The sequence below is a fragment of the Trichosurus vulpecula genome, chromosome 1 (assembly GCF_011100635.1).
Source record: "Trichosurus vulpecula isolate mTriVul1 chromosome 1, mTriVul1.pri, whole genome shotgun sequence".
In the NCBI taxonomy this organism is placed as follows: Eukaryota; Metazoa; Chordata; class Mammalia; order Diprotodontia; family Phalangeridae; genus Trichosurus; species Trichosurus vulpecula.
The window spans coordinates 150,702,697-150,729,305 of NC_050573.1; the positions used below are offsets into that span (position 1 = coordinate 150,702,697).

At 38.8% G+C, this 26,609-nt stretch overlaps 3 protein-coding genes across 3 annotated transcripts in view; 2 read left to right on the plus strand and 1 right to left on the minus strand.

The window, feature by feature from the left end:
* Positions 1–26,609, minus strand: part of CPQ (carboxypeptidase Q) — a 642,525-nt gene that overhangs the window by 453,634 nt on the left and 162,282 nt on the right. The window lies entirely within an intron of this gene.
* Positions 17,576–17,972, plus strand: LOC118834474 (60S ribosomal protein L35-like). Its single transcript, XM_036741921.1, has one exon. It carries the CDS (start codon positions 17,582–17,584, stop codon positions 17,951–17,953), a length of 372 nt encoding a protein of 123 aa, XP_036597816.1. The 5' UTR covers positions 17,576–17,581; the 3' UTR covers positions 17,954–17,972.
* Positions 18,071–18,432, plus strand: LOC118834475 (elongin-B-like). Its single transcript, XM_036741922.1, has one exon. The coding sequence runs from the start codon at positions 18,079–18,081 to the stop codon at positions 18,430–18,432; it is 354 nt and encodes a 117-aa protein (XP_036597817.1). The 5' UTR covers positions 18,071–18,078.

The following is a 26,609-nucleotide window of genomic DNA, read 5'->3' on the forward strand; positions in this document are numbered from 1 at the left end:
GTTAATGTAACCACTCCCAAAGGCCACAAAGGAGTCAGCTTGTTTTCTTTCCCCCTTTGTACAAAAGCTCTCAGGGAATGTGGAAGCTTCTCATGCTTCTCAGTTTACAGTACGTGTTCCTTGTTCATTACCAAGTAGATCACTATTCTTCAAATAAAAAATACTTTGAAGACATTGTCTGAGTCTCCTATTATACTGAAGCTCTGCTTAAGCAAACAGAAAGCATTCTGCCATCTTCCCTCCTGACCAACTTTTACTGAATTGGGAACCATGTTTAAGGCCTTCCAAAAAGTCATTCACAAGACTGCCAAAAGACCAAAGACCCAATTTAGTCAAGTGGTAACAGTGACAAGTGAAGAATGTTCAACAATAAAGGCCAGCCACTGTGGCAAGAGAGAAATATGGATACACAAGAAAGTCACAGTTGGCTGATTTTTTTTTACTTGTGGCTTTTAGGTAAACTTTGTAGTACTGAAATATGTCAGTAAAAACTGAAAGTTGTAACAAATGTTTGGCCAGCTCGCTTAATCTCATAAGCTAAGGAACTGGGTTTTGATTAAAGTTTAACATCCGCCATAAAAAAGACAAAGATCTTAAATATTACTTGGAAAATCCTTTTAAAATGAATTGCAGAACAATAATGTAAGTGCAATGAGTAATAAAATGAAACTAAACATTATTTAACTATAATGATCAAACTTGGCCCTGGCAAAGAGGTAAGTAAGTGTAAGAACAATGATTCTTGAGTCATATGACCTGAGATCAAACTCCACTTCTGATAATGAGAAACTATGGGATATTGGCCAAGCCACAACCTCCCTGTGCCTTAGTTTTTTCATTTCCAATACGAGGGACTGGACTCGAAAGCCTCTGGTCATCCTTCCAGTTTCAGATCAATGATCCTATGACTAATGTCCTTTCATTAAAGAGGGATAGACTAGGAGTATGGAATGTTGCACAGGCTGTCAGGCATCATCATCATCATCATCATCATCATCATCATAGCATTTATATAGAATGTCAAAATTCGCAAAGCCCTTTACCAAATATCTCATTTAATTCACATAAGAATCCTTGGAGGTAGCTGCTTTTATTATCTCTATTTTACAGATAAGGAAACTGAGTCAGGCAATGACTTGCCCAGGGGCACAGAGCTAATAAGTGTCTAAGGCTGGATTTGAACTCAGGTCTTCCTACCTTCAGGGACAGACTCTATCCACTGTGCCACTCAGCTGCTTTAATAGATGTAGAAAGTGAGGGAAAAGAGTCCAGATACAGGGAAAAATGACACATTTATCTCTTTGACTCTGGGCAATATGCTTCTATTATTAAAACAGGCTTAAATTGCATTAGTTTTTTTGGCTGTTATGACACACTACTGATGCATATCATCGTTATTATTATTATTAAATTGTAACAATAATGATAATAATAGCTAGAATTTATATAGAGATTTAAGTCTTTCTAATTCCAGAGCCAATGCTCTATCCACTGGGCGGGCTGGTTTTGTTTAACTCTGTGTGTTTTTTTAATCTTTATTATAAAGCAAGGCTTGCAGGCTAGAGTATATTTGAAGGAGAGGGCATATTTTGAAATGAATGTGATATAAAAACAAAAGGCACAAAAAAAATCTTTCAATAAATGAAACACAAACATTCAAGAATGCTTGATTTCAAGATAGGCACCAATCTACGGAAACCTTGGGGCCTGGCCCCTTTCTCTCCTTTTCTCTCTACTCTATCTACAGATATAAAATGCTGAATGGGTGATTTTTGAATTGTAATAACTGGCTACAGATCCACAAGCATATCTTTAAGAACAATTAAGAGTTTAACTTATCTCAAAATGTCAGCAGGCAAATACTGACCCAGAAGAACAAAGAAAAAGGAAAGGCAATCTCTCTACTTTCTTTTTTATATTAATCTAAAGTAGAAACCGTGAGAAAATTGGAACTCACTGCCTTTATCTGGGCAGATATAGAGAATCATAATTTTCTGGAATCAGGAGAACTACTTCATAATTTAACTGAGGTTATTGTTTGCATATTAAGGGAAATATGCTGATAAGTTACAGCTGTTTCTAATGAACAACAGGTTTGACCATCCACCAAAAGAATGCCCTAGTGAGAAGATAACTTTGGTGTCTGGATTAGGGCCCTGGAAACGGAGCCAAATACCTGGAAAATTTCATAGTCCACTGTGAAATTAAAGTCATATTAAGGCAGCACTCTACTATGTTCAATATTTAAATGGATTCCTACAACCAACAAGAGAGTCATTGAGTCTAGAGTAAATGAATATTTACCAGGCACTAAAACTGATGATAATTTAGGTAGATTAGAAATGTCCAGGTGTGTAAGCAATTCAGACTCCAAGGAGGAGACCAAACTCTTTTATTGTCTTGAGATTTTGTTGTATCAAGCACTGCTGGAAAAAAAAATGAGCCATGGGATCGGGATCAGGAGACATTTTCATTAAAGAGAGATGTTCCCTTTCAGCAACACCTCCCCTACCCAAAACAAAACTCAAGGGCAACCTGACCTATCTAGAACATTGCCAAAAACAAGTAGAAAGGGAGAGTGGGGTGGGAAAGTCAATAAGAAGCCAAGATGGATATTACAAAATCTAGTAAGCAAAACTCCTTCAACAGGACACAGCCACAGAATCAAGAAGTCAAAAGTCAGGGATCATCAGTTCCATTCATACCTCTACAGGAATCTCCTTTAAAACATGCCCCAGAAGTGGTCTGTGACACTTTTCTTGAATATCTAGAGTAAGAAGGAACTCACAACCTCTTAAGGCCACTCATTCCACTTTGGGATTCTAATTTTTGGACAGTATCTCCTTATCAAAAAATCAGACTTTTGTAAACTCCAACCCTAGTTCTGCCCTCCAGAATCAGAACAAATCTAATTCCTCTTCTATGTGAGATTTCTTCAAATGTTTTACTATCTGTGCCCTCTAATTCTTCATTTGGCTAAGTATGTTCAGTTCCTTACCCAGTCTTCATGTGGGATGGCCTCCAGTCCCCTAGTGGCCCTCCTCTGGATGCTCTCCAATTTACTAATGTCCTTCCTAAAATTCAGCACCTACAACTGAATTCAGGATGTTGTATGACTGGTACTGAGAGTACAATAGTACCGTCATCTCCCTAGTTCTGGGTACAATGCCTCCTCATGCAGTGTAAGTTCACATCATTTTTTTGGTTGTTGCATCTAACTAGTAGTTCAAACTGAACTTGCCATCCATCAAAGCATCCTGATCATTTTTTCTCCCAGGAACAGCTATCTAGTCAGTCTTCGCCCATCCTTAACTTATGGGGGTGATTTTTTTAATCCCAAATGGAGAACTTTGGATTTATCCCTATTAAAATATTCAGTACAACCCACTGGAACTTTTATCCTCCTGACTCTATAATTCAAGATGCTAGCTGTCCCCCTTGGCCTCCCCACTGACTTCATGCCATCTACAAACTGATTCACAAGTTAATTGAAGCCTTCATCCATGCCATTGATAAAAGTGTTAAACGGAACAGAGCCAAAGGCAGTTCTCTGTGGCACTCCAATAGGAACCTACCTCCAAAACGACATCAACTTGTTAATGATTGTTCTTTGGGTTCTGTTATCTGGACATTTCAAAATCCATATGACTGTATTATAATCTTACCCATAAGAGTAGCAAGAAAGACTTAGTCAAATGCTTTCTGAAGTTCAGGTAGATTGTCTGATGAATTTCCCAGTATAGCAATGTTTAAAAAGGAAAGGAGGTTAATCTGATATGATCTGTTTTTGATAAAGCCATACTGGCTTGTAACCACTGCTTCCTTTTCTAAAATTACAAACAGCCATCTCTTTAATAAAACTTTCTAAATTTTTTTTCCAGAAATCCAACCAAAGCATACCAGCCTAGTATTTATAGGCACCACCCTTTTCTTCTTCTTCTTCTTCTTTTAAAACTGGGATATTTTCCCTTCACCAGCTCCACACCAAATCTGTCTCTCCAGCTCTAAGTTGGTTGGTGTCCAAGCAACTACTCTTACAACTATTACAACTACCCTCTCTCTGAATTCTTTGAAATCCTCTCTTCCAGAATCCAAGGAGTATTTCAAACTATACACAGCTTAGCTACTCTATCATAAATTTTAAGATGGAGTGCTCGCTTTCCTGAAAGATAATCATAATTTTTACCTCAGAAAATAGTTTTTCCTTGCTGGTCAGATTTGTAGCCAAAATACCAGTTCTCCTAATTACTTCTTCCACCTTTTAAAGAATGAAATTATTAAAGTAGGTCAACAATTTAGTAGCTGCTTGTAGCAGAGGAAAAAAATGAGGCTCAGGGGTGGGGAAACTGCAGTCTTGAGGTTACATGTGGCCCTCTACATCCTCAAGTATAGCCTTTCGTCTGAATCCAAACTTCACAGAACATTCACATTTCTGTGAAGTTTGGATTCAGGCCAAGGGCCACACTTGAGCACCTAGAGGGCCATATGTGGCCTTGAGGCTGCAGGTTCCCCACCCTCAGTTCTGTTACTGCTACATGATAAGTCCATGACAGGTTTGTAATCTGTTTACTCAACTCATCATCCATTTCCCTCTTCAAATGAAGTGGTCTCTAGTATGCTCCATAAATAATACTTCTCCTTCTCTTTCCATTGATCATAACTCAAATGTTACTCCATGCTTCCTACTTCCAGTATATCCTCCTAAATATAGATGCTCAATGTACAATGTTACACCACAACCCCTCATATTCATTCCAGTTTTTTTAATAAAATATGCCCTTTCATAATCACATTTGGACTAATCTCATTAATTCTCAGGAATATCTATACTGTCAAATTTTTCATGGAAAAATCATTGAATCTGAGTCAGAGAATCTGGGTTTCCATCCTGTCTGATACTTCCTACCTCTGTGACGCAGGGAAAATCACTTAACTTGTCGTGGTCTCAATTTTCTCATTTGTAAAATGAAGGCACTGGACTGGATAATCTCCATATTTTCTTCCAGCTCTAAATCAAGGACCCTGTGACCTTTAGGCTAGACTGTCCAGTTCAGCTTGTTCATTATTCACTCCTTTTGTGCACGCTTGGGCATTTATGTCTGGAAGACTATCCTAGATGATTGGGGCTTTACTTCCAGCCCTTTTCTTGGATATTGTCTCCTGTGAATAACTCTTCAGAAATTCTTCTTCTGAAGTTCAGGTAGATTGCCTGATAGAACATCTGAATGGAAGATTATTCATGGGCAATTATTCCTACCAATGCCATTTTCAACTTAAAGCCCTTTGCAAAAACTCACAAAACCCCACAAAAAGATATTTCAACTAACTCTCAATAAGCACTCTTTAAAAGTGCACTGTGCCTATATTTTAAGCCATCATGAAGAAATTCAAATTCCATTCTCAGACACTGTTTTCTTAACCAGCTGTCTGTGTCCTATTGTTTCATCAAGTCTTCCTGGAGCTTCTTGGAATTTTGGTCCTTCCTATTGGCCATTCTAGGAAACTTAGTAATCTGCTTTCCAATAATAATAATGCCTCACTAATGTCTAGAACTTCACGGTTTAAAAAGTTTTTTCATATATGTGATCTCACTTAATTCTTATATAACAACCCTCTGAGGGAAGTATGATGGAAAACTTTGTTTTCTACCAATAACCCGAGTTCTCCTTTCTACTCTTCTCCTTCCATATTCTTATACAAAACCCCCAGCAGCTCAAAGACAAAGACAAAATTCACAAAGAATCCTGTTCCCTAATCATTTAAAAAAACAACCAAAAATAAACATATACTTTAAGGAACTAACATGCTTCCCTGTACCATGAAAAAGAAAATTTAAGCTCCCCCCTACACACCCTAGTGAAAGAAAAGCCATATTATCTGGTTTACTATTTCCATTTTTAACATGACCAGAATGAACGAAGTAAAGCTCTTCTTTCCATGCGTATTACTCAAAGTTGGCTTCAATTATCATTTATTTTCCATTAGACTCCACAAGATTTCTCTCATAAATCAGGAGGCCATTATCACATCAGGTCCCAACCTATTAATGGAGATGATAGGAGGGGTACTTCCTCTTAAAAACAACAGTAATCAGACCCAATGTAAATAGTGAAAAAAGACAAAGATGGTTAATCCTGAAAAGAAACCTGAATTAGAGTTAAGACAGTCAGGATATGAAACACTGTCTTAAGCCACAAGAAAATTTATTAAAATCTCAAGGTTTCTCTTCCTCCCTCTATATTATATGTTCATAGTTGACAAAAATCAAACAATTTCAGACTTGGAAAGGAAATCATGGAAACAACCAGGGAGAGGAATGGGTAATAATAGAAGATTCAACCAGAACAATCATTGGAGCCTTATGCCCAATAATCTTCAATTAGAACAAGGGGTGGTCAACTATCTCCCTTCAAGAGCCCACCCTCTGATGCAGAACACTCAGGGACTTCCAAACCTTCATCACTCCTCCTGGTCTGGGAGTAGTAGAGAAGGAAGCATAAAGGAATAGGCATTTATTAAGCACCTATTATGTGCCAGGCACTGTGCTAAGCACATTACAAATATTATATTATTTGATCCTCATAACAATATTGAGGCAGATACTAGTAAGACCCATAGGTCTTTGTCATCTTCACACAATGGCAGTTTGCTGCCAATGTCAAAAGCCATAGGTTTTTTAAGGTGAGTTCACATTCTTGCCCAGGTATGCCTGATTGGAAGAGGCAACCAGGTGGCACAGCAGATACAGCGCTGTGTCCTAAAGGCAGGAAGACCTGAGTTCAAACCCAGCTTCAAAAACTCCCCCCAAACATATATTCCCCAAAACAGAAAATGTATTAAATTAACCAATACAGCAGAAAGAATATTGGCTTTGGAGTCAGAGAACCTCAGTTCACATCTCGACTACATGGGTGACCTTGGGAAAGTCACTTAAACTCTTTGTCTCCTCATCTGTAAAATAAAGGAGTTGGACCAGTGACCATTTGAGCTCTAGATATAAAATCCTAGGTCCTCAACACCATGTTATGTTAGCTAGCTACAAGAGATCATCCTCGCTTTGCTTGAAGAGTTTCTGAGGTGGCCCCTTCTACTTTTTTTTCTACATGTTCAGTCATTCTCAGTCATGTCTGACTCTTTGTGCCTCCATTTGGGGTTTTCTTGACAAAGATTCTGGAGTGGTTTGCCATTTTCTTCCCCAGCTCATTTTACAGATGAGGAAACTGAAGCAAACAGGCTAAAGTGACATGCCTGTGGTCACACAGTGTCTGAGGTTGGATTTGAACTCAGATTTTTCTGACTCCAGGCTGGCACTTTACCCACTGTACCACCTAGCTCTCCCCCTCCACCCATTCTACTTTTAGACCATTCTAAAATTTTCCTTATATGGAGTCTAAATGGGTCTCTTCTTAACTTCCATCCACTGTGTGCGTTCTGCCCTCCATGTCCAAGAACAAGTTTAACCTCTCGTCTACAGAACAACCTGAAAGCAGCTATCATTCTCCATAAATCTTCTTTTCTGCTCTGGGCAACCCCAGCTCCTTCAATTGATCTGATGTAGCGTGATTCTGAGGCACTTTACCAACATGACTGTCCTTCCTCTGGATACTCTGCCATTTATTAATATCCATTGTAAAGAGAGTGTCCAGACTTGAACAAAATAGTCCAGATATGGTCAGATGGAGAGTTACAGAACACTAGTATTGGAAGGGACCTCAGAGATTACTTACTTTGAGAGAATGGTGTAGTGGAAAGAACACTGGATATGGAAGCAAAGGACCTGAGTTCCAATCCTGATTCAGCAACTTTCAACTTAAGTTAACCTTGGGCAAGTCATTTAAACTATCTGGGTCTCATTTCCTCCTCTGTAAAATTAGGGATTGAACTACATCAGCAGTTGTTCTTTTTTTGTGTCATGGATTCCCTTGGCAGTTTGGTGAAGCCCTCCTTCTCAAAATATCTTTTATTTAATTCAAAATTGAAGGAAATGTTAAACTTCCTTTAGAGGTCAGTGAATATAAAGATGTAATTTTCTTCCTCTTCCAAATTCCAAGGCCCCCTGAAATCTATCCAGGTGCAGCTGGGTGGCACAGTGGATACAGTGCCAGACCTGGAGTCAGGAAGACTAGTCTACCTGGGTTTAAATCTGGCCTCAAACACTTACTAGTTGTGTGATCCTGGGCAAGGGTCTGTTTACCTCAGCTTCCTCACCTGTAAAACGAGCTAGAGAAGGAAATGGCAAACCACTCCAGCATCTTTGCTAAGAAAACCCTAAACAGGGTCAAAGAGTTGGAAACAAACGAAACAATTCAACAACAACAAGAATATGGCAAAATAATACAAAATAATACATGACAAATGCAATTAGAGGCATAAAACAAAACTTATCTGGAGTTCTAGATAAGTAAAGTATGTTACTGACTAGGATATCAGAGAAACCTTCATGGAGAAGGTAGCATTTGAAGTGGGCTTTAAAAGATGGCTAGGAATTCAATCATACACAAAGATAGGTAGACAGATAAAAGCTAATGTTTATAGAATACTTTAAAGTTTACAAAGTGATTTACGACTATCTCATTTTATCACAAGAACCCTCAGAGTCAGGGGCTATTATTATCCCCATTTTAGGATGACAGAAGTGAGGCAGACAGAGGTTAAACGCCTTGCCCAGGGACACACAGCTGGTTAAATGTCTGAGGCTGGCTTGGAACTAAGGTATTCCTGACTCCAAGTCCAGCATTCTACGTACTGGGTTATGCAACTATTTCTGATAAACTACTAAACAGCTGTACATATGATAAGTTGGAAATAGCCAACAGAGGGAAGGCACTATCATTAAGGAGGATCAGGAAAGGATTCTCATAGAAGGCAGGATTTTAGCTGGGACTTGAAGGAACACAGGAGGCAGAGGTGAGGAAGGAGAAAATTCTAATGTGTATGGGGCAGCTGGTAAAAAGTACCCAGAGATGGGAGATGGGAGTGTCTTGTGCAAGGAATAGAAAGATCAGGTGCTACTGAATTATAGAGTATATGGGGATCAATAAAATAAGGCAAGAGGGAAAGAATCGAGGATAGAAAAACCACCATACCTGGACTCTAACACCACAGTCCCTGGGCTGCTCGTGAAGGAGTTAGAAATGACATTAAACATAGGCAGACAGGTTGGATCAAGTATATATAGAGAAGATCTCAACTGGAGGTGAGGTCATTGACTGAAAGGTATACAAGATACTTGAAGGAAAGGAAGATGCCAAAGGTGTAGAGGGAAAAGAAACAGATCTTGTGAATACAGAAAAAAAAGTGACTGAAAAAATACCAGTAGCAACTGTTCAATATGCCTACTCTCCCATCTATATAAAATCTTTACTAGCATCATCTATATATGAGTTGAAGACATCCTTGATGAGCAGAGAGCAAGCATATTTTTACAAGTGACATTTAACAATGGATCACGACTTCTACTATCTCAAAATTAACTGAAAGATGTAGAGACCTACTGTGCTTCTTGTTCGTTGATTACAAAAGAGCATTTGATTGTATAAAAAGAAACAAGACTTACAGGCTCTTTTACAGCAATGTTTTTCACATCCATATATCAAGATCACTCAGGATTCCTTAAAAGATGTGACGAAGGAAGTAAACCTGATCAATGACCCTCTCATTAGGTCATATGAGGAATAAGACAAGGCATATGACAAGGAGACTCAGGCTTATCCAAAGTATTCATCCCTGTGAGAGAGAAGACCCAGAAAAGAATCCAGCTCAAGAAGGGATTCCTTATGGAGAGTAAGGTCCTCTAGATGTTTCTATTTGAGGATGACGTTGTGGAGATTGCATCAGGCCCCAGGATACTGCAGAGTATTCTTAAAAAGATATGTTATCACTACTCAAAGGAGTTTGACCTGCCTATCCACACAGGACAGGTCAAATAGATGAAAAGTATCTATTGCCCAGTTTGTGATATACATTTAGATGGACACTATAGTTTGTCCAGTAGTATCTCTATATAGGACAGATACTACAGAAGGATAATGAGCTGGATCCAGAGTGGAACGGAGGAGAGCAGGCAGGAGAGCTTTCATTGCTCTTTTAGTGACCCCAAACTTCCCAGGATAATAAAGCTCCATCTTATCAATACAAATATGGCAGCAAGAGGTGGAGCATCATTTCCTCCAAAGAACCCAAAATCATTATCATACAGAAGGTAATGGAGAGGTGCATGGTAGGTGTGAGCAGGTTGCAACATCTATAACCAAGGAAAAACTCCAAAGAAGAACAGGTCTAAGGACACGGCCAAGAAATTTTATGACCAAAGAGAAAATGGACTGGTCACATGGCAAGAGCAAAGGAGGACTAGTGGACAGCCAGACTTCTCTACCAGTACCCTGGTGATGTCAGGAGCAGGCAATAAAGGCCTCCAACACTGGCGGTGGACCCCCACTCACAAACTTTGGCTAAATATGGATAAGGGTCACACAGGATGGGTAGCCACGAAGGAGTTGTGATCTTCATCATTGGAGAGACTCCCATATTGATGAGATTACAGATACATTTGATTATTTGAAGCATTTTCAGCCAATTATTCTAGCCAGTTGAGAAATGCTGGAGCTCCCAGCTCTCTTACCCTTATTAACTATTGTTCCTTACAAATTTGTAAGATTTTTTTTAAGAAACAAAACACACACACACAAAAAAACCACTTTCTCCTACCTTTAATCACTATTACTATTCCTGATAGGAACAGCAAATACTAGCTATTATAGATTTGGTTTATATATGTTTGTATATCACATATACACATGTGTATAAATATATGTATGTTTATATACATGCGTGTGTGTGCGTGTGTGCGTGTGTGTGTGTGTGTGTCTGTGTGTGTGTGTCTGTGTGTGTGTGTAGCCAGCAAATGACCACTATTTTAGATTTTGGTCTGTTTTATATTGTGGTAACACACACATATATACATATGTATATATAAACAAAAAGATGGCTGCCCCCAGAAAAACCTGATTAGAAGAAAAATCCATTTATAAGGTCTACTGAAGGATGATGGACAATTATTAACATTTTGTCTCAGAAAATTAGTGGAGAGTAACACTAGATTTGGCAAGAAATTTCGTGTTTCATATATATGTATATATGTATACTATATATATATATGTACACATACAAACAAATATATCTATAGTTACATGTAGATATTTATGTATTTGTTTTGTTTATATAAATATATATTAAAATATGTGTATACATATAGAAACAGAGACCAAGAAAGACAGAGAAAGAGATACAGAAACAGAGACAGGGAGAGAAAGAGAGCCGCATAGCTAGAAATGAGTTCCTCTGAAAAGGCCCTGAGGGTTTTAGAGGGCTGCAAATTCAATCCTAGGGAAGAATGGGCCAGGGCAACATAAAAAGCTAATAGAATCTCAGTCCATACTTAGAAAGCCACACCTTCCAGGCCAAAGTTGGTGAAGGAGCAGCTATACTTCACCCTAATCAGACCACATCTGGAGAATGTGTTCACTTCCGAGCACCACATTTTAAGAAGGGAATTGATATGCTAGGGAACCCAGAGGAGAGTCTTCTGCCTGGGAATTCCTCCTTAGGTTATGTTCTATTGCAAAAGATTAAGTCAATCTTCTATACACTCAACTGCACATCTCCCCTCATTAAACACATTTGCTTAACACCTACTATGTGCTATGTACCACGGGGAACTAAGATAACTATATTTAAGATATTCAAAGAAGCTGAGAATGTAGTCTCTGCTTCCAAAGAGCTAATAGGCAAGGTAAGACACACATACAAATGGCTAGAATAGGAGGCAGAATGTGGCAAACAACATACGAATGAATCAAACAAAATGTTACAGGAGGTTGGATAAGGGAACAAACCCTTCTGGTTTTCTGCCCACCATTTTATGCCAATCTCTCAAGATTCCTGGGTAACAAGTGAATAGGTATATTCTACCTTTTCAGTTTAAACCAAATTTCTGGATAAAGTGAAAACAGTTAAGCATGGGCTTCAGTTCAGCAAATTCGGAGCTTGTTTATCCCAAGGCCACAGTCATTCCTCAGCAGATCAAGTACCTATCAAAACCAGGTTATACCAACATCTTATAACTAAGCACTTAGTCAATCATAGCCCAGTGGCCTCTAAAAGTTAATACAGTTGCCAGAGCTGCGCAATAGTCAACCAGGGATTAACTCAAGCACTGGAACAAAATGGCTTTCTGAGTTTTGGGAAACAAATAGGGAACCTCAAATTCATTTCAGGGTGTTTTTCTGGAAACAGAATCCTCACTCAAGTAGCATGTGTATGTGAGTTGGGGGAGAAGTCAAAGATGATGTGACCTAAAGCAGAATGCCAACAGTACTCAAGATGGGTTACAAGACCTAAAAACAAACAGCAAGTTGGACAGTAGACCCAGAAGAGTCTCCTAGAGAGACTGGATGCATCCGGTTTAGACAAAGGAAAGCCTTACACATAGCCATTTAATAAAAGTTTTATGAATGAAGGGAGAGCATTAGAGGGCTGAGAATAATAGTAGCAGGAGACAAGCTGTCAATGTTCAAAGGACAAGAAGAAGGTAAAAGCAGAAAAACTTAAGTGTGCCTGGAGGCAAATAATAAAAGTTTAGCTTGGGGCAGAATGGCAACCCAATTTTAAATTTAGAATCAGGTCATTTTACAATCAAAGAGCCAGAGTAAAATAGTAGAGAGCTAGCAAGTCTCATAATCAGGAAGGCATGGATTCAAGTCCCACTGCTGATGGATACTGACAGTGAGTAACTGCTCAGTGCCCCAGGTGACTCTCTAAGACTATAAGAGGCAAAATAGTTCTAGACTTTCCTTGGTGGAGGGAGTCTCCTCTCTGGGAGTTCCCCACACCAAAAAAAAAAAAATAACAGGAATAGCCTTTAAAAAAATTCATTTCAACAAATATTTATTATTTATAGTGCAAGGTACTGTGCTTAGGTGCAGCTGATACAAAGACAAAAACAGCCCTAGGGTTATAAAAGGGACCTGAGAGGCAATCTAATCCAAAGGCAATACTTTCCAGATAAGACAACCTAGGCTAGAGAAGTTAAGTGGCTTGAGGACAGTCACAGAGGTATTAAATAGCAGGATTTGAACCCAGTCGGAGACCTTGACTTGAGGTCTAGCATGCCTTTCACTTCATTGATGTGCCTACTCTTCAAGAGCATACATTCTAGTGGATGCATCTAATGACAGAGAAGAAAGAGGGACAGAAAGATGGAGAAGGTTGGAGCACATTCCTGGAAAGGACTTGCACATAAGCCCATGGGGTGTAATCTTTGACAGGTAGGACCAAAATAGGAGATGGGCAACAAATGCTTACATGCTGCAATGGCACCCATAAAATATTTTTAAAGTCAAAGGAAGGCCTCTGATCTTCAGCGTAAACCTTCTATGGAGGGTTTATATAAAAACAAACAAAAAACAGCATGAGAACGCAGAGACGAGCTATGATCTGGGACAGATATATGCTCCTTAAAGACCAGGAGAACCATTTTTTGGTATCTCTGATGGTGAGTACAGCATGTAATACTGTGTTGTTGTTGTTGAGTCATTTTTCAGTCGTGTCTGACTCTTTGTGACCCCATTTGGTGTTCTCTTGGCAAAGATGCTGGAGTGGTTTGCCATTTCCTTCTCCAGCTCATTTGATAGATGAGGAAACTGAGGCAAACAGGGTTAAGTGACTTGCCCAGGGTCACACAGCTAGTAAGTATCTGATGCCAGATTTGAACTCACAAAGAAGAGTCTTCCTGACTCCAGGCCTGGCACTCTACCCACTGTGCCACCTAGCAGTCCATCAAATATTGTAGAAAGGCTTTTTAAAAAAATTATTATATTAGAAGCTACATTAAAGTAAGATATAAAAGGGTTGAGTTTTTGCTTTTGTTTTTGTTATGTTTTTAAACTAGATTTATGATTTCATTGGTATAGACAGCTAGGTAGAATGTTCTCCCTCCTAATCTCTGCCTCCAGGCTTCCTTGGCATTCTTCGAGTCTCAGCTTCTGCAAGAAGCCTTTCCCGTTCCCCTCAATATTAGTACTTTTCCCCCTAAGATTATCACCAATTTATTCTATATATATCTTGTCTGTCCATGGTTGCTTGAAAGTTGTCTCCTCCATTAGCATGTGTGTTCCTTGAAGGCAGGAGCTGTTTATGCTTTTCTTTTTATCCTTAGGGTTTAGTATAGTGCTTGACACATAGTAGGTGCTTAATGAATGTTTCTTGATTTGACTTGATTTGACTCGGTGGCATACTGGATTAAACACCGGACTTGGAGTCAGAAAGACTGGATGTCAAATCCCTCCTTGGACACCTGACAGCTGGGTGAAGACTGTCACTCCACATTCCAGATTGTTAAGGAAAATGAATGGTTCCTAAATAGAATAGGAACCAGGGTAACATGGTGGAGGCTGAGGGGAAAAGGGATATGAGATAGAGAGGGAAAAGAGTTGACTTTTGCCAAGATGATGAAAGATGGGAAAAAAAACAACATACAGAGGAGAACAGGAAAGAAAAAAATAGTCCCTGGAGAGGATTCTAGGAAGATTTCGGAGTAGGTCAGAAAACTTTTGGCTCTCCACATTTCCACAACAACAACAACAATGAACATTGCCTCAGAGGGAAAGTAGAGTAGTGATAATAAAGAAAAGGTAAAGCAGTTGTTTTCCTAAGACAACTTGAGAAGACCCCAGGAAAGACCCAACCTCCTGGGGCAGAGGTTTGCCCTGAATGAAGTACAAACACCTCTGGGCCAGCTCTGTGGAATCAACAAACAACTTGGGGACAACTGGGGTTGAGAGACAGGACTGAGGAGGAGAATATTGAAGGACCTTCCACTGTTGAGGGACACCAAGCACAGCTGTGCTGGACAGAGCATCCTGGGCTGCCTGTGCCGGGGAGAAGGAGCTAGGGCACACCTGGCGAGTGAAATAGCAGAGGGAGAGGGACACTTCTGGCTGTGGGCACTTGCAGGAGAGCAAAGTCCCTGGTTTTAGTTCCAGGGCAGAGAGGACAGCTGTAGTTTACAGGCACCAGAGGGACTGTAGGGAATTAGATCATTTGCAGAACAACAAGACTGTGGGCCTTTGCCATGACTTAGGGGTAGAGAGGACAGCCCAAGGTTGAGCTCCAGGATAAACCTCAGAAAATAACAGTAAGAATGACTGGAGGCTTGGGGCACCATTCCCCATACCTCAGGACTAGAATTGGATTACACTAATGGCTGCTAATAAATAAATAGATAAAAAGATAGAGATAGATAGATAGATAGATAGATAGATAGATAGATAGATAGATAAAAATGAGTAAGCAAAGGAGAAAGAACCCAACCATAGATAGCTACTATGGGGATAGAAAAGATCTGGATTCATATTCAGAGGAAGACAATGGAGCTAAAAAAGCCATTCTTTTTTCAATAAGAAATGTCAAATGGACTGAAGCACGAAAGAGTTTTTAGAAGATCTCAAAAAAGATTTTAAAAGCCAAATAAGAGAGATCAAGAAAAAAAAATAGGGTAAAAAATAAGAGCAATCCAAGAAAATCAACTTGAAATAACGAATTAAAAACTTAAAGATGAAAATAATTCCTCGAAAACTAGAATTGGGCAAAAGGGAGCTAATGGCATTCTAAGACATCAAGAAATAATAAAAACAAAATCAAAAGACTGAAAAAATAGAAGAGACTGTGAAGCATCTCATCAGAAAAATTAATCTAGAGAACAGATCAAGGAGAAATAATAGAAGAATACCAAGACTACCTGAAACTTACAATTACAAAAAAAAAAGAACCTTGATACAATATTACAAGAAATTATCAAGGAAAATTGCCTTGAAGTTCTAGAACAAGTAGACAAAGCAGAAATAGAAAAAAAAAATCCGCCAATCTCCATCTAAAAGAGACCCCAAGAAGAAAACTTACAAGGTTATCATAGCCAAGTTTCAAAGCTCCCAAGTTAAGGAGAAAATATTGGAAGCAACAAGAAAAATAATTAACATCATGGAGCTACAATAAGGATTACACAAGACCTAGAAGCTACTATGTTGAAGGACTGTAGGTCTTAGAATACTATATTTCATAGAGCAAAAGTGCTGGGGCTAAGACCAAGGGGTAACATACCCAGCAAAGTTAAGCATGATCGTGATTTTTTTTTTTAAAAAAAGGATATTTAATGAACTGAAAGACTTTCAAGTATTTGTGACTAAAAACAGCAGAACTTAAGGGGAAAATTCGACATATAACATCCAAGAGAAATGTAAGGTAAACATTAAAGACCAATTATGAGGGACTCAATAAAATCAAATTGTTTACTTCTTATATGTGTAAATATTATCAGTAGTTTTATGACTGTCATCGTTATTAGGGTAGTTTAGAAAAAGACTTGGGCTGAGCTGAGCATGATGGGGTGATTCTAAAAAAAAAACTGTGTAGGGAAAGATAAAAAGGAGTAATTATCTCATACAAATGAGGCATAAAAGGAAAAAAATTATACATAAGAAGCTAATGGGGGAGGGTAGGTACTGCTGGAACATTACTCTCATCAGGAATGGGTTAAAGAGGGAACAACGTATATAATATATATATATGTATGTATGTATGTATGTATGTATGTATAAAAGTCTTCTAAATTCAGAAAGAAATAAGAGGGCAAAGAGATAGGATTGGGGGAGAGGATAAAGGATAAGGTTAAAGGAAGAGGAGGGCAAGGGAGCAGGTAAAAGTAAAGCAGAGGAATGAGGAGGGATAGAAATATGGTAAGAAGGATAGTGAGGAAGGAGGAAAATAAACAAGTAATTATAGTTTAGAATGTGAATGGGATGAGTTTATCCAAAAAATAGAAATTGATAGCAGATTAAACATTTGGACTCTACAATGTGTTGCTTTCAGGAAATGCGAGATACACACAAAGACAAAATAGAGGTCAAGGATAGAAATTATCATGTAAAAAAAGCAGGTGTAGCAATCATGATCTCAGACAAAGTTAAAGCTAAAATACATTCAAAAGAGAAAAACAGAGAAACTACTCTATGTGTCAGGAATATTATTCAATATTGTTTTAGACCATTTAAAATGACTAGATGGTATGGCCCAGCTAGGTGGCACAGTGAGTACAGCACCAGCCCTAGAGTCAGGAGGACCTGACTTCAAATCTGGCCTCAGACACTTGATACATGTACTAGCTGTCTTACCTTGGGCAAGTCACTTAACCCCAATTGCCCTGCCAAAAAACTAAAATAAAATAAAATGACTAGATGGTATCAGAATACCTGAGAGTATACCTGCCAAAACAGACACAGGAACTATATGAACATAAACATGAAACATTTTATGCAAATAAAGTCAGATATAAATAACTGAAATAATATTTATTGTCCATGGGTAGGTAAAGCCAATAATTAAAAACTATAGTTTTACATAACTAATCTATTTATTTAATGCTATCTCAATTAAATTACTAAAACTTATCTCACTGAGTTTAAAAAAATAATAACAGCCCCTTCCTCTTTCCCCTCAGAGGAGGTGGCGGCGTGTGTGATCGGCGATCATGGCAAAAATCAAGGCCAGGGATCTTCGTGGGAAGAAGAAGGAGGAGCTCCTCAAACAGTTGGACGATTTAAAGGTGGAACTTTCCCAGTTGAGAGTGGCCAAGGTCACTGGAGGAGCTGCATCCAAGCTATCTAAGATCCGAGTTGTCCGAAAATCTATTGCCCGAGTCCTAACTGTCATCAACCAGACACAGAAAGAGAACCTCAGGAAATTCTATAAGGGCAAGAAATACAAGCCTCTGGACCTTTGGCCCAAGAAGACCCGTGCCATGCGCCGTAGGCTTAATAAGCACAAGGAAAGCCTGGAGACCAAAAAACAGCAGAGGAAGGAACGCCTGTACCCCCTTCGGAAATTTGCTGTTAAGGCATGATTTGTTAAGGTGCTCAATAAAAAGACAAATTATTATAAAAAAAATAATAATAACAGATCCCGGGATTGAGACGGACTGAGATTGCACTGGGCAGTTGATTGGGGGGAGGAAAGCTAGACGCCGAGATGGACGTGTTCCTGATGATCCGGCGCCACAAGACCACGATCTTCACAGATGCGGAGTCAAGCACAGTGTTTGAGCTGAAGCGCATCATGGAAGGCATCCTCAAGAGGCCCCCGGATGAGCAGCGGCTCTACAAGGATGACCAGCTGCTGGATGACAGTAAGACCCTGGGCAAGTGTGGCTTCACAAGTCAGACAGCCAGGCCTCAAGCACCAGCCACTGTGGGGCTGGCCTTTCGAGCCTATGATGTATTTGAAACCTTGCGCATCGAGTCTTTCTCCAGCCCTCCAGAACTGCCAGATGTCATGAAGCCTCAAGACTCTGGAAATGGCACCAATGAGCAAGCTGTGCAGTAAGGGCCTAAGGCCCCATACCCCCTATAGTGACCTAATACGATAAAAAATTTTGGCGTTAAAACAATAATAATAATAACAAAGTTCATCTGGAAGAACAAAATGTCAGGAATTTCAAAGACATGAGGGGGAAATGATGTAGAGGAAGTATATTCAGTATTATCAGACCTTAAACTATATTATAAGGTGAGAGCATTGTTGAAGTGTAAAATGGATGATTTTGATTACTTTAAATTAAAGTTTTCTTATATAAATAAAACCAATGTAGCCAAGAATAGAAGAGATATAGAAAATTGGGGAAAACTTTCATATACAATCTCATAGACAGGATGCACTTGGGTTATAATATTGCTGTGGTATAGGAAACGAGGAGCTGGTTGTTTAGAAAAATGTGGAAAGACCTGGACTTACGAAGGAAGACGCTTCACCAGCAGAGAAACAGATGACAAGTGGAAACAAGCCTAGTATGGTCTAACATAGATGTGTAGGAGTACATATGTGTATATATGTATGTGTTTATAGATATCTACATATATGTATAGGGGTGTGTGTGTGTGTGTGTGTGCGCGCACGCGCATGCGCTTAATTGTAACCTTCGGGGGGTGTTGGGAAAAAAAAGTACACAGTAGAAAACCTACAAGGAAGCCAAAAAAAAAAAAAGCTGGGCAGCTTTGTAAAGAATTTGTAAAGAAATAGGCTTTCTTGAAATGGAAATTTACTGTTTTATATTGAATCCTCTCGTGCTCTGCTACATACATCACAATTTTTTTTCCTTTTATCATGTTCTATTTAAATTTAAAATAAATTTTAAAAATTGACTAAAAAACTTTCTCCATAAAGGAAATATCTGGATCCTCTGAGGAAGAAGAATCAACTCCTCCTCCAAAGAACCCCCAGACACTATCTGGAAGAGGTCATCTAGTAAGAGGCAGAGCAAGAAGAGAAATAGCTGGTGATTTCCCCCACTCAGGAGTACCAAGGCCATTATTTGTCAACCTAATAACATCAATAGAAAGGTCTGAGGAGAGTAAGGGAACAAAAGCCTACTATGTGATGTGTACTTTACAAATATTTGATCCTCATAACAACCTTGCAAGGTTGTATTATTATTCCCACTTTTACAGATGAAGAAACTGAGGCAGAGGCTAAATGACTTGTCCAGGGTCACATAGCTAATAAGAGTCTGAGGCTAAATTTGAATTCAAGTCTTTCTGATGCTGGGTCCAGTGTTCTATCCACTACACTACCTAACTGACACAAGGAAGCATTTAAGACATAACAGAACCTCTCAAGTCTTCTCAAAACAGATGACAACTACCCACCTTCAATGATTCACATGAGCACAAATGACACTTCCAGAAAGAACCTAAAAAACTTTGCCAATGATTATAAAAGCTTTGGGCAATTAAATAAAGATCATAAGGGCATAGGTTGCATTCTTCTCCCTGCTGCCCACTGAAAGCAAGGGAGGAAGAATATTTTTTAAATGGTTACAGAGAAAAATCCACATGAGAAGCGAACAGCTGGCCAAGAAGCTGACATATAAGAACAGGATTTGGAAATCTAGATCAAGGCTTACAATATAGAGTTGATTCCTGGCCAGAAAAGGAGCACACCTAAGAAAGGCTGGTGAGAATGCATTTGCCAAGTGTCTCACATATCTAATCAAAAAAGGCTTTAACCTAAAGAAGATGGGTGAGAGAGAAGATTGCTTATGTATAACCCCAAAGGTAGACACTGTAGAATGCAACAACAAAGAAGAATATCAACTGAGACTCTTAGACTCAGAAGTTTACAAGAGACGAAGTCCAAGACAGTAGCCAATAGTAAAACTAACAGTTTTTCCCCTGGCTATCCTAGATGACTAGAATTCACTTCTTCCTTACCTCTGGCTCACAGAATCTTTCTCTGCCTTCAAGATGAAGGTCAGACACCATGTGTCTTCTGCAAGAAGTCTGTCTTGATTCCCCTCCACCTCCAACTGCTAGTGCCCTCCCTCCTAAACTACCTTGGATTTAACTTTATATATATTTGTATTTATTAATTTTATATTAGTGCTTTATATACTGTTTATGTAAGGGGCAGCTAGGTGGCACAGTGGATAGAGTGCCAGCTCTAGAAACAAAAGGACCTGAGTTCAAATCCAGTCTCAAACACTTACTAGCTATGTGATGTTGGGCAAGACACTTAACTGTTTGCCTCAGTTTCCTTATCAATAAAATAAGCTGAAGAGGAAATAGCAAATTACAGCAGCATCTTTGCCATGAAAACCTTAAATGGGTTCACAAAGAGTCAGATAGGACTGAACAATAATCATATTATAGAATCCACGAACCAGAGAGGGGAGGCATAATGATAAGTATATGACTGAAAGTCAAAGAAAGGAGAAATAGCGAGAGCAGAATTCAAAGGGTTCAGAGGAAAGGTAAGTAGGAATGTATGGGGTAAAGTATTTCCAGGCACGTGCCCCCAACAAAGAAGAAAGATGTTAAAGAATGAAATTCTAAAGACACAAAAGGAAACAATTCTGATGAAGAGGAAAAATGGAATTTGTTGGAAGAATCCATTGTGGACGTACAGGGAACTCACCAACAAACTTAGATTTTTAAAAAGAAATGGATAGGAGATGGAAGCAAGGTCAGGTAACAAAAGATACTTATATAAGGAAATAGTATGATCCTTTAAAAATAACATTAGTAGAGCTGAAGGTCAGGACGTTCCAAGCTTGGGGAAGAAAGCTCAAGTCAGCCAAAAGCGGGACTTTAGAAAATGGAGAAACAAAGAATGCCTAAGACCTTCACTTGAGGTTGATGGGACAATGATAACTGACGACAGAGAGAAGATAGAATCACTCAGTTCTTACTCGATTCCTGTCTTCTCTGCCAAGGAAAATGACATACACGACGGAAAAATCAGACTAACAAAATGACTAACAAGGAGTTGATATCCAAGAAGAGTAAAAAAGACCGTAAGAGGACGCCTAGCTGCCAATCATAACGTCAAGACGCTTGCCCCACGTGAACTATAGCTTCACGTCCTGAGAGTCCCGGCAGATGCAATCTCTGAGCCCCAGTAAAATATCATGGAAAAATAGGAGAAGAGCCACAAGATTGGAGGAGAAGGGCAAAAGTCCCAACTGGAAAAAAAAAAAGTGAAGAGAATCGAGTCTGCAAAACTACGGGTCAGTGAGTTTGTCTTTGGTTCCTGGGAAAATACGAGAAGGGATCATTAAGGAGATTGGTGGCGAATACTTAGAAAGAGAAGAACTGATTACAGGGAGTCAGCAGGGTTTCATGAAGAATGGGTCATGCCAAACTAACCTCATTCCCTTTCCCTTTTTGACAAGGCTGCTAAACCGGTGGATGAGGAGATTTTTGTGCATGTCGTTGCCCTAGATTTCAGCAAAACTTTTGATATAGCATCTCATACTATTATTGGGGAAAATAGATAAAAAAATTAGGGGGAAGGGAAGGAATAAGCATCTATATAGCACCAAGCACTGCGCTAAGTGCTCTTTTACAACCATTACCTCATCTGATCCTCACTACAGCAACCCCCGGAAGTAGGTGCAATTATTGTACCCATTTTACAGCTGAGGAAACTGAGGTAACAAAGATTAAGTGACTTGCTGAGGGTCACATAGCTAATAAGTGTCTGAGGCCAAATCTGAACTCAGGTCTTCCTGACTCTGGGCCCGGCACTGTATCCACTGTACCCTCAGCTGCCACTGATGATAATACAATCTGATGCACCACTAGAGAGATACTGATTAGAAAATAATGTAGTCAGATGAATTCAGAATTGATTGTAAGTGCTTTGCAAATTTTAAAGCAATACATAAATTCTATTGTTAACTAGTAAAATGTGTGGGGCCTACAGATAGCTCTGCTTTAGAGGGTTAATCAACTCAGTAGTGGTTGCAATAAAGAACAAATAGACTTCCAAACATATTTCATTCCAAAAAGTATTTTTTCCCTACATTCCACCACCAAAATCCAAGGGCAAGAATGATGAAGACACTGTGTTTATATTGGTATTAAGTAAAAATAATGTTATTACAGCTTTGTATGGAAGATCTAAAATAACCCAAGGAAGTTTAACATACCAAAAGGGTTATGTGTTTGTTTGTTTGTTTCCAAACCAGGGTTTGGAATTTTAACTGTCCCATCCTCTCTTTGGAGAAATAAAACATCGAAAAAATGCTACGACAAGGGAGAAGTTCTGGCCTACATGTAAGGAAAGTGCCTCACATGCCTAATTAATTCTAGATCAGTAACTGGCCACCAGGAAAAGATTCCAGAGACATGACGAGAGAATCAGACCAATGAGACAGATCAGAAAACTCAGAAACACAAGATCATTGATTTAGGGTTGGAAGACATGGTGATCACGTAGGTCAAACTCCCCATCTCACAAATGAGGAAACTAGGACATAGTGGTCAAGTAACTCTCCCAAAGTCACATGGATTGTACAAGGCAGAGCTTTGATGTAAACTCACATACTCTGACTACAACTTCAGGTCTCTTTCCATTACACCAGCATACAATCAAAAAATGTCTAAAAGTGGAATGTGTCACAGTAGTTAGTGAATTTCTTATCTCTTAGACTACGGTTTATGGAATTCATGAATTAGGTTGGGGTGGGGTTCAACAACCCTAAGGTTCTCTCCTAGCTCTTCAGATTCTATACCTAGTCTGCCAAGGAATAAAATACCTGACATCAGGACTAGAAGTACAGAGTATTCCCCTTCCACTCTACCCTATCCCATCCCTTCAACTTTCCTCAACTTTGTCATGGGAACCCACAGTTTTTAGTGAAAACTAAAGGCTGGCATTTTAGCACTGTGATACTGCCCCAAACTCCACTCCCCACATACACATACACCACCAGTACTGGAAACCAAGAATTTGGTGATCTACTAGACCTCCTATATTTCCTTTTCATGTGTATTCTTTTTGTCATTAACTTCCTTAATTTATATGCCTAGCAATGGAATATTTGAGTCAAAATGTGGACATTTTGGTCATTCTCTTAACCTAACTCCAAACTGCTTTCACAACCATATTTTAGTAACCACAGCTCAGAATGGGAAATGAACAAGATGGTCATCCTCAGAGTTGTAGTATCAAATCACATGACAGGATTTTCTAATTGTGCACTTTTGTAAAAATAAATACCCAAGAAGGACAGAGCCTGGAAACATAATTCAACCTAAAAGACTCCCTTCTAGTCAGAAAAAAAACAATCATGGAGTCTCACATTTTCAAATGTCCAGAGGAAATTAGGCTTCTCTCTTTTTCCTTTTGTTCATAGAAGAAACGGATGCAGAAACTCTAGCACTTTGAAGAGCAAGCTGCAAATTCTAAAGAGGAATCTTCCTGCTTTGTTTCTGAGGATTTTGGAAACAATCAGGTTTTACTTGAGAAAAGCTCAAGGGCTAGAAAGAAACCACCAGAAGGAGGCAGTGTGTTCCAATGGAGAGCATATTGGACCTGAAGTCAAAGGACATGGGTTCAAATGCCACCTCTGATACTTATGTGTGGGGCATGGGCAAATCCCTTAACCCCTTGGCCTTCAGTTTCTTAGTCTATAAAATGGCTTTGATATTTCCTCTAGTTCTAGTTCTATGATCCTAAGAACATTCAGAGAGTTGCCTTCAAAGACTTTTAACACAATACTGATCATATTTGAGGCATGAACACATGGTTTTAACATTTAAATTGAAAGATTCTAGGTGAATTAAAAGTTTTATTCTTAAATCTGGAGAAAACCAGGGTTAGATTAAGCCAGGGTTGCTAACCATTAGGGACTAATTCATAAAATACCTAATTGTATCTGGGAGTTTGTATTTCCTTAAATCTTGTCCTAATTACATTTCCTATTTAAATAGAATAATTAGTAACACTAGTTAAGTGTTCATACTTAGCTATGAAAGCCTGGCTATCTTTGTGGCTATATGTATATTTCATATCTATACCTCTCATTTCTCTGTTTGGGGGGGGGGTCTTTATGTATATGATTTTGTCACATTTAGTCACTGCCTCTTTTTACCCACTTTATATTTCTCCTGCCCATCTTTCTCCTTTAATCGACCGTACTATAGAACTTCAGTTAAATGTGGCTTTTATTACTTACTGTATTTATTGAATGGAGTAATTTTACGTTCTCTGTTCTTAATTTAAATGAATGGAATGTTTTATATTTCCATCTTAAAAACAAAACCAAATTGTTTTCTACTTTTAGGTCCCTCAGTAGGAAAATAGCTCATGTTCTGACTGAGATATGAGTTGGCAGAATACTACAATCGCATCAGAATGAGTATTCTTTTCTTTTTTTTAGAGGGGAGAAGGGAAGGCAATTGGAGTTAAGTGACTTGCCCAAGGTCATGCAGCTAGTACGTGAGGAACATTTTATACCATTTTATATCATTTTTGTAATTTCAGTAGGACCCAGAGCCTGAACTAATCAAACAGAGGAAGAGTCTGGACCTAACAGCTTCTTTGTTCTATGAGTAACTCAGAAAATGCCTCTTCTTATGTCAACATGCCCAGATGGAGCACTCCTTCCTCTGTCCATGGCCATTAAGGGTGAGAACCTTGACTCCAGACACTATCTTGAATTATGTGACTTTTTCTTATCTTAATATTTTATGGGCATATGATATGTTATGGAATGTTAATGGCAAATTAAACACAGAGATCCTGGGTTGTAGTTCCAATTGACACTTTGTCAACTATCCTGACTTACTGTATTTATAACCTATTTCATTAAGGAAAATCCTTGTCTTGTATCATGGTTAAACATACATGGGGATCATAAAAGTGAGGTAAGACAAACATGCTGGGTCTGTTAAAGAAAAATGTATATAAGCTTTCTCATCTCTTTGTTTGTCAGTCAGACTTTTGTCTGACTCCATGCATGCATGTCTGCTATGCTTAAGGGAATAAATAAATAATATGAATTTTTCTATCACCTAGCTCTGTTTGCCTCCTTTAACCAAACTTCTCAGGTCAACATAAATATGTCAACTATCTGAGATCGCATTTGAACTCAGGTCCTCCTGACTCAAGGGCCGGTGCTCTACTCACTATGCCACCTAGCTGCCCCCGAGTACTCTTTTCAATGTTGTAGCTCACACCCCTTCCACATCTTCTTATTATGTCTTACCATCAATCCTCTATAGAGAGTTTACCCAGAGTGTCAGAGCCTTCACCCAATTTCTTGACAATACCTGGGTATTAGTGGATCCTAATGGCTGCCCACAGACAATTCTTTACTTTTACTCTCACTACCTGACCAGTTCACCTTCTCTTCCTGACACACTGTTTCTAGTGTAAAATTCATCACTGGTAACATACTATTCAAACCCATCATTTGTCTCTCCTCTACCCTCACTTACAACATTAATTCTGTAGATATTAGTTTTCCATGAATATTGGCATTATATTCCATACTTGTATCCCTAGCGCCTAGCACAATGTTTTACACACAGCAGTTTTTGGTAGCAGATTGAGAAATTGCTTTCATCTCAAGGGATTATGGAAGGCTTCATACAGGAATTAGCATTTAAACTGGGCCTTAAAGAATGAGGAATAATTGCAAAGAAAAAGATGGAAAAGAGGATATTTCATGCAAAGAGAATATGGTGAGTCAAATTACAGAGGTAGAAAAGCATAGGTTATACTTGGAGAATGGATAATACTTCCAATGAAGGAGAGCAGAATATATAAAAGTGAAAAGAAAGATTAGGACCAATTTTTTTTAATTAAGCAACAATACAAATAATCTGTAAACATACTTTTTTTAATCTTACAAATAATATGTAAAAAATTCAAGGCAATATATGGTTAGATGACTAAAAAAACCACAATTATTTTCATTGGAGTTGAAGATCAGAATTACCATTGTGGCCTAGAGTGATCAGAAAGGCCTAACTGAGGAAGCGGGAGGGTTGAGTTGGATCTTAAACAAGAGTTACAACTGGGATAGGCAGAATGTGGGGGAAAGCATTCAAAGGAGGGGAAACGGTATAAGCAAAGGCTCAGGGCTGGGTATGAGTTGGGGTGTCCTAAGAACAACGGGAAGACTGGTTTAGACAGAGACTGCTTGATGTTGAGAGAGATGAAACAGTGGTTTGGAGTCAGATGATGAAAAAATCTGAGAAGTTTGTACTTAATCC

Excerpts from the sequence above, each read along its gene's own strand:
- LOC118834475 (XM_036741922.1), top strand. The coding sequence starts at position 18,079 with ATGGACGTGTTCCTGATGATCCGGCGCCACAAGACCACGATCTTCACA.
- LOC118834474 (XM_036741921.1), top strand. The coding sequence starts at position 17,582 with ATGGCAAAAATCAAGGCCAGGGATCTTCGTGGGAAGAAGAAGGAGGAG.